General features: G+C 44.2%; 1 protein-coding gene across 1 annotated transcript; it reads left to right on the top strand.

Moving 5' to 3' along the window:
* Positions 1–241: 241 nt before the first annotated feature.
* Positions 242–8,332, top strand: LOC115195177 (microtubule-associated protein 2; the record flags this gene model as incomplete). Its single annotated transcript, XM_029754974.1, has 5 exons — positions 242–310; positions 1,102–1,194; positions 6,054–6,135; positions 7,103–7,215; positions 7,531–8,332. Coding segments are annotated over 5 exons (573 nt in total), but the record flags the coding sequence as incomplete, so codon positions are not given.
* Between the last annotated feature and the right edge of the window lie 919 nt (positions 8,333–9,251).

The following is a 9,251-nucleotide window of genomic DNA, read 5'->3' as shown; positions in this document are numbered from 1 at the left end:
TAAATTACAATAAAATCGATTACAAATAAATAAAAATTACACATTGAGCTATTCACACATTTTATAAAGAGGCATATACAGTTTTTTATTGGTTTTTAGATTGAGATTTTAAACCAGAAGGTGGACTTATTTCATTAAAGTGTGGATCCAAGGAGAATCTGAAGAACTCTCTACACTGTGGAGGCAGTGTATGTACTGCTCTGCTTTCTCTCCATTCCTGCCTTGATTTTCCTCTCTTTTATCTGGCTTTTTCTCAACTCTTTCTTTCAGATGGGGTCCCCGGTCCATTTTCTTGCCTCTGGTTTCATTGGTACTGTGTATTTCTCTAATTGATCTGTTAGTCAGTCCGTATTGAGTGTGTGCTTCATGTACCATGGTAATTCTCTTCAAAACAGGGTACATTTGAGTACCAGAATGATGTCAAACAACAACGTTTTGATATCCCACATTCCTATTATATTATATCTATGTCCTCCAACTATGTCCTCCTACTATGTCCTGCTACTATGTCCTCCAACTATCTCCTCCTACTATTTCCTCCAACTATCTCCTCCAACTATGTCCTCCTACTATCTCCTCCAACTATGTCCTCCAACTATGTCCTCCAACTATGTCCTCCTACTATGTCCTCCAACTATGTCCTCCTACTATGTCCTCCAACTATGCCATTGGAGAATGAATGAAGGAATGAATTGATGGATGAATGAATGAATGGTTTAATTAATGGATGGATGGGTTAATGAATGAATGAAGGAATGAATTGATGGATGAATGAATGAATGGTTTAATTAATGGATGGATGGGTTAATGAATGAATGAAGGAATTAATTGATGGGTTAATGAACGAATGAATGAATTGATGGATGGATGAATAAATGGATAAATGAATTAATGAATTGATGGATGGATGAATGAATGGATGGTTTAATTAATTAATGGATGGATTCATGAATTAATGTATGGATGTATGGATGTATGGGTGAATGAATAACTGATTGAATGGGCTTGCGAGCTAGCGAATAAACCACAGAATGAACTAATTGTAATAAACAGAGGAATGAATGTCTGAGTGTTACAGAGTATGGATGCTGTCGTCCTCAGGTCTTCATTCCAAGTGTTAAACTGGACTTTAGCCATGTCCAGTCTAAGTGTGGCTCCCTGGACAAAATCCAGTACGCACCCACCGGGGGAAACGTGAGTGTCTCAACACAGTGTGTTTACAAACCCTGCTCTAACCAACCTCTCACTCACTAACCAACAGGCATGGATGATAGTGAATCGTGGTATCACTGTGACAGTGTTTTCTATGGATGGTGGATGATAGTGAATCGTGGTATCACTGTGACAGTGTTTTCTATGGATGGTGGATGGTGGTGAATCGTGGTATCACTGTGACAGTGTTTTCTATGGATGGTGGATGGTGGTGAATCAGGGTATCACTGGGACAGTGTTTTCTATGGATGGTGGATGGTGGTGAATCATGGTATCACTGTGACAGTGTTTTCTATGGATGGTGGATGGTGGATGGTGGTGAATCGTGGTATCACTGTGACAGTGTTTTCTATGGATGGTGGATGATAGTGAATCATGGTATCACTGTGACAGTGTTTTCTATGGATGGTGGATGATAGTGAATCGTGGTATCACTGTGACAGTGTTTTCTATGGATGGTGGAGAATCGTGGTATCACTGTGACAGTGTTTTCTATGGATGGTGGATGGTGGTGAATCGTGGTATCACTGTGACAGTGTTTTCTATGGATGGTGGATGGTGGTGAATCGTGGTATCACTGTGACAGTGTTTTCTATGGATGGTGGATGGTGGTGAATCGTGGTATCACTGTGACAGTGTTTCCTATGGATGGTGGATGGTGGTGAATCATGGTATCACTGTGACAGTGTTTTCTATGGATGGTGGATGGTGGATGGTGGTGAATCGTGGTATCACTGTGACAGTGTTTTCTATGGATGGTGGATGATAGTGAATCATGGTATCACTGTGACAGTGTTTTCTATGGATGGTGGATGATAGTGAATCGTGGTATCACTGTGACAGTGTTTTCTATGGATGGTGGATGGTGGATGGTGGTGAATCGTGGTATCACTGTGACAGTGTTTTCTATGGATGGTGGAGAATCGTGGTATCACTGTGACAGTGTTTTCTATGGATGGTGGATGGTGGTGAATCGTGGTATCACTGTGACAGTGTTTTCTATGGATGGTGGATGGTGGTGAATCAGGGTATCACTGGGACAGTGTTTTCTATGGATGGTGGATGGTGGTGAATCATGGTATCACTGTGACAGTGTTTCCTATGGATGGTGGATGGTGGTGAATCGTGGTATCACTGTAACAGTGTTTTCTATGGAAGATGGATGGTGGTGAATCGTGGTATCACTGTGACAGTGTTTTCTATGGATGGTGGATGGTGGTGAATCGTGGTATCACTGTGACAGTGTTTCCTATGGATGGTGGATGGTGGTGAATCATGGTATCACTGTGACAGTGTTTTCTATGGATGGTGGATGGTGGATGGTGGTGAATCGTGGTATCACTGTGACAGTGTTTTCTATGGATGGTGGATGATAGTGAATCATGGTATCACTGTGACAGTGTTTTCTATGGATGGTGGATGATAGTGAATCGTGGTATCACTGTGACAGTGTTTTCTATGGATGGTGGATGGTGGATGGTGGTGAATCGTGGTATCACTGTGACAGTGTTTTCTATGGATGGTGGAGAATCGTGGTATCACTGTGACAGTGTTTTCTATGGATGGTGGATGGTGGTGAATCGTGGTATCACTGTGACAGTGTTTTCTATGGATGGTGGATGGTGGTGAATCAGGGTATCACTGGGACAGTGTTTTCTATGGATGGTGGATGGTGGTGAATCATGGTATCACTGTGACAGTGTTTCCTATGGATGGTGGATGGTGGTGAATCGTGGTATCACTGTAACAGTGTTTTCTATGGAAGATGGATGGTGGTGAATCGTGGTATCACTGTGACAGTGTTTTCTATGGACGGTGGATGGTGGTGAATCGTGGTATCACTGTGACAGTGTTTTCTATGGATGGTGGATGGTGGTGAATCGTGGTATCACTGTGACAGTGTTTTCTATGGACGGTGGATGGTGGTGAATCGTGGTATCACTGTGACAGTGTTTTCTATCAATGGTGGATGGTGGTGAATCGTGGTATCACTGTGACAGTGTTTTCTATGGATGGTGGATGGTGGTGAATCGTGGTATCACTGTGACAGTGTTTTCTATGAATGGTGGATGGTGGTGAATCGTGGTATCACTGTAACAGTGTTTTCTATGAATGGTGGATGGTGGTGAATCGTGGTATCACTGTAACAGTGTTTTCTATGAATGGTGGATGGTGGTGAATCGTGGTATCACTGTGACAGTGTTTTCTGTGGATGGTGGATGATGATGGTGCTTTGCTTTGCGTCTTGATTAATAAAGACATGGTGATTCGGGTTTTTAATCACATTCCTTACTCAGTTTTCAGTTTAGTCTTGGCACAAAGCACAGCTACCTAACCTCGTAGTGGTTTTCAGTACAGTACCCTGTCTGTGCATACAGGGTCATCAAAAACTATCCTAAAATAGTATTTTAACATAGTCCTTTAAATAGTCTTTTAACATAGTCATTTAGCATAGAGTTTTAACTGTATGTATCCTGTCACACCAGCCAGAGACGTCACTCAAAGGACATCTGGCCCACCCACCTATTGTTCATCTAGCATCATGAACTGAATCAAAATAAACACTGAAGATCAATTAAAACACCTGTTCTCTGACTTGTCACTTAGCACTGGTGTTCTCTGTGATGTAATCAATAGCCACATTCCAGAAGGTCTGCAAAGCTGACATCTACCCAGGCGTAGTGAAATTTGGTTCTGACTGCTTTGCATATTGTCTGGAACACGGCCAATGTGTTCAGTGCTTGTTGTTGTGTTAGTGTCTGCTTTGATGTTCTAGATTGATTGGTTTATTGTGGTAGATTGACTGGTTTCAGTTGATTGTGTGATGTCGGTGTCTTGTGTGATGTCAGTGTCGTCTTGTTTGATGTCAGTGTCGTCTTGTGTGATGTCAGTGTCGTCTTGTGTGATGTCAGTGTAATCTTGTGTGATGTCAGTGTCGTCTTGTGTGATGTCAGTGTCGTATTGTGTGATGTCAGTGTCGTATTGTGTGATGTCAGTGTCGTATTGTGTGACGTCAGTGTCGTATTGTGTGATGTCAGTGTAATCTTGTGTGATGTCAGTGTCGTCTTGTGTGATGTCAGTGTCGTATTGTGTGATGTCAGTGTCGTATTGTGTGATGTCAGTGTCGTCTTGTGTGATGTCAGTACAATATTGTGTGATGTCAGTACAATATTGTGTGATGTCAGTGACGTCTTGTGTGATGTCAGTGTCGTCTTGTGTGATGTCAGTGTCATATTGTGTGATGTCAGTGATGTCTTGTGTGATGTCAGTACAATATTGTGTGATGTCAGTACAATATTGTGTGATGTCAGTGACGTCTTGTGTGATGTCAGTGTCGTCTTGTGTGATGTCAGTGTCGTCTTGTGTGATGTCAGTGTCGTATTGTGTGATGTCGGTGTCTTGTGTGATGTCAGTGTCGTCTTGTGTGATGTCAGTGTCGTCTTGTGTGATGTCAGTGTCGTCTTGTGTGATGTCAGTGTCGTATTGTGTGATGTCAGTGTCATATTGTGTGATGTCAGTGTCGTATTGTGTGATGTCAGTGTCGTATTGTGTGACGTCAGTGTCGTATTGTGTGATGTCAGTGTCATCTTGTGTGATGTCAGTGTTGTCTTGTGTGATGTCAGTGTCGTCTTGTGTGATGTCAGTGTCATATTGTGTGATGTCAGTGTCGTCTTGTGTGATGTCAGTGTCGTATTGTGTGATGTCAGTGACGTATTGTGTGATGTCAGTGACGTCTTGTGTGATGTCAGTACAATATTGTGTGATGTCAGTGTCATATTGTGTGATGTCAGTGTCATCTTGTGTGATGTCAGTGTCGTCTTGTGTGATGTCAGTGTCGTATTGTGTGATGTCAGTGTCGTATTGTGTGATGTCAGTGTCGTATTGTGTGATGTCAGTGACATCTTGCGTGATGTCAGTGTCGTCTTGTGCGATGTCAATGTCGTCTTGTGCGATGTCAGTGTCGTATTGTGTGATGTCAGTGTCGTATTGTGTGATGTCAGTGTCGTATTGTGTGATGTCAGTGTCGTCTTGTGCGATGTCAGTGTCGTCTTGTGTGATGTCAGTGTCGTATTGTGTGATGTTAGTGTCGTATTGTGTGATGTCAGTGTCGTATTGTGTGATGTCAGTGTCATCTTGTGTGATGTCAGTGTCGTCTTGTGTGATGTCAGTGTCGTCTTGTGTGATGTCAGTGATGTCTTGTGTGATGTCAGTGTCATATTGTGTGATGTCAGTGTCGTCTTGTGTGATGTCAGTGTCGTCTTGTGTGATGTCAGTATTGTCTTGTGTGATGTCAGTATCGTATTGTGTGATGTCAGTGTCGTATTGTGTGATGTCAGTGACGTCTTGTGTGATGTCAGTGACGTCTTGTGTGATGTCAGTGACATATTGTGTGATGTCAGTGACATATTGTGTGATGTCAGTGACATATTGTGTGATGTCAGTGACATATTGTGTGATGTCAGTGACATATTGTGTGATATCAGTGTCGTATTGTGTGATGTCAGTGTCGTATTGTGTGATGTCAGTGACGTATTGTGGGATGTACACCAACTGTCTCTGTTGAGTGAGGTGGTTACAGTGGTTTTGTAGTGATCGCTATTCTTCAGGCAGTTTGTTTCACAGATTGATAATGTCCTTAATCTGTTGAGTGCTACTTTCTGTTCTTCCTTAAATGTATGGCTTTTTATTAATGATCTTTCATTGAAGAAAATTAGGATACAGTAAATTATGGTAAATTCTGCATCATTTCAAGGTATTGTCCTACAGCCCTTCAGATCTAAAATGTGGCAGTCCCTTCCCTCAGTGCAGTATAAGACAGTGTCTGAATGCGCCTCTCGCAGGTCCACATCACCACCAAGAAGATAGACCTGAGCCACATCACCTCCAAATGTGGATCAATGTCCAACATCCGTCACCGGCCAGGTAATCAGCACTTTTTTAGTTGATTCATTAATATTGAGTGATTATCTAATAGAGAAAGTATTCCAATCTTTTGGATGAACAGGGCATAAGAACAATACATTTCTAGTTACACTTTCATACATGACATTTTTATGCTGTACCTCAGACAAGTCACTAACTGTAGTTTAATTAGCAATGGACTATTAATCCTACAGGCATTTTGTCCTGTGTAGTTACATAGTTCAACTATTGCTTCTGTTTATTGCTCCCCCCCCCCAAAAAAAAGATATAGATGTACTATTGTAAAGTGGTTGTTCCACTGGATATCATAAGGTGAATGCACCAATTTGTAAGTCGCTCTGGATAAGAGCCTCTGCTAAATGACGTAAATGTTTATATGAGTATTGATTCATTCATATCCTTTACTTCTCCTCTCTTCTTCTCCTTTCCTCTCTCCTCTTTTTCTCTTCTCCTCTCTCTTCTCTCCTCTCTTCTTCTCTTCTTCTCCCCTCTCTTCTCCTCTCTCCTCTCTTCTCCTCTCTCTTCTCTCCTCTCTCTTCTCTCCTCTCTTCTTCTCCCCTCTCTTCTCCTCTCTCCTCTCTTCTTCTCTTCTCTTTTCTCCTCTCTCCTCTCTTCTTCTCTTCTCTTTTCTCCTCTCTCCTCTCTTCTTCTCTTCTTCTCCTCTCTCCTCTCTTCTTCTCTTCTTCTCCTCTCTCCTCTCTTCTTCTCTTCTTCTCCTCTCTCTTCTCCTCTCATCTTCTTCTCCTCTCTCTTCTCTTCTTCTCCTCTCTCTTCTTCTCTTCTCTTCTTCTCCTCTCTCCTCTTCTCTTCTTCTCCTCTCTTCTTCTCCTCTCTCCTCCTCTCTTCTCCTCGCTTCCTGCTCTTCTCTTCTCGTCTTCTCCTCTCCCCTATTCTCTTCCTCTCCTCTCTCCTCCTGTATTCCTCTTCTCTCTCCCTTCTCTCTCCTTCCTCTCTACCTCTCCTACAGGGGGTGGTAACGTGCGTATTGAGAGTGTGAAGCTGGACTTCAAGGACAAGGCCGAGGCCAAAGTGGGCTCACTGGCTAACGCCAGTCACACCCCCGGGGGAGGACAAATCATGGTGAGATAGTCTACAGTAAAAGGACAGTACAGGGTCATGTTCATTAGGCACCAAACAGAAGAAAACAGACTGAAACAGGGAGGGACTACCTGGACTTTTCCAATAAGAAACTGTCATTTTCGTTTTTGATTGCAAAACGTTTTAAAACATGTTCAGTTGCGTTCCCTAATGGACACGGCCCAGGTTTACATAGATGGCTTAGTGGCTTAGAGCATGGTGCTGGCAACAGCAGGGTTGTGGGGTTTATTCCAACATGGGCCATGATTAACCCTCTTCCCCTCTCTCTCTCTCTCTCTCTCTCTGTCTCTCTCTCAGATCGAGAGCCACAAGCTGACATTCCGTGACACGGCCAAGGCGCGCGTGGACCACGGGGCAGACGTTATCACCCTGTCCCCAGGTGGCACGGGGGGCACATCCCCCCACCGTCTCAGTAACGTGTCATCCACGGGCAGCCTCAACCTCCTGGACTGCCCCCAGCTGTCCACACTGGCCCAGGACGTCACCATGGCCCTTGCCAAGCAAGGCTTATGAGCCTCCTGCCTCCTCCATCGCCCCCTGGTTCCTGGTCCTCCATCTCCCCCTGGACCTCCTGGATCCCTTGGACCCCCTGGTCTTAACATCCCCCTTCAACATTTCTCCGTCGGCCCTCCACTGCAACAACCCTTCGCCGTCGTCCCCCAAGATAAGAAACCAGACGACTGTGATCAGAGTATCAGAGTCCATCTTCCCACTCCCCCTCCCTCGCTCCTCCATAGGAAAACATGCTGTTTAAACTACCACCACCAGGGGGATTTTAATGACTGACTAGGATGTTTGTTCTTCTTCTTTCTGTTCTAAGGGATGTGCTCGACTCTGCTAGGGTGTGTTGTGTTGTTCTTTTGGCTTCTTTTCATTCCATGTTGAACGTTCTTTGGGACAGTACTGTAGATGGCCAGTGTGCTAGCTAGCTAAGCCATTGAAACAGGTACAGGGATAGTGTTGATAGGGTATTATCGGTTATCTAAGACTTTACAGTGATTCTTATTGTGTGGCAATGATCTCAAAGACATTCCATTTGGCCTAGGATATTAAGCAGCCCAGCCTGGTTTCATTCCCAACACACACTATATATACAAAAGTATGTGGACACCCCTTCAAGTTAGTGGATTCGGCTATTTCAGCCACACCCGTTGCTGAAAGGTGTATAAAATTGAGCACACAGCCATGCAATCTCCATAGACAAACATTTGCAGTCGAATAGCCTTACTGAAGAGCTTAGTGGCTTATAACATGGCACCGTCATGGGATGCCACCTTTCCAACAAGTCAGTTTGTCAAATTTCTGCCCTGCCAGGGCTGCCCTGGGCAATTGTAATTGCTGTTATTGTAAAGTGGAAACGTCCAGGAGCAACAACGTCTCAGCCGCGAAGTGGTAGACCACACAAGCTCACAGAACGGGACCGCCGAGTGCTGAAGAGCGTAGCGTGTAAAAATCGTCTGTCCTCGGTTGCAACACTCACTACCGAGTTCTAAACTGCCTCTGGAAGCAACGTCAGCACACAAACTGTTCGTCAGGAGCTTCATGAAATGGGTTTCCATGGCCGAGCAGCCGCACACAAGCTTAAGATCACCATGCGCAATGCCAAGTGTCTGCTGGAGTGGTGTAAAGCTCGCCGCCATTGGACTCTGGATCAGTGGAAACGCGTTCTCTGGAGTGATGAATCATGCTTCACCGTCTGGCAGTCCAACTGAAGAATCTGGGTTTGGCAGATGCCAGGAGAACGCTACCTTCCCCAATGCATAGTGCCAACTGTAAAGTTTGGTGGAGGAGGAATAATGGTCTGGGGCTATTTTTCATGGTTCGGGCTAGGCCCCTTAGTTTCAGTGAAGGGAAATCATAACACTACAGCATACAATGACATGCTAGACGATTCTGTGCTTCCGACTTTGTGGCAACAGTTTGGGGAAGGCCCTTTCCTGTTTCAGCATGACAATGCCCCTGTGCACAAAACGAGGTCCATACAGAAATGGTTTGTTGAGATCGGTGTGGAAGAAATT

This window comes from Salmo trutta, chromosome 6 (genome assembly GCF_901001165.1).
Source record: "Salmo trutta chromosome 6, fSalTru1.1, whole genome shotgun sequence".
NCBI lineage: Eukaryota > Metazoa > Chordata > Actinopteri > Salmoniformes > Salmonidae > Salmo > Salmo trutta.
Note: the sequence above shows the minus strand (reverse complement) of the source record. Positions and strands in the feature narration are given on the sequence as shown.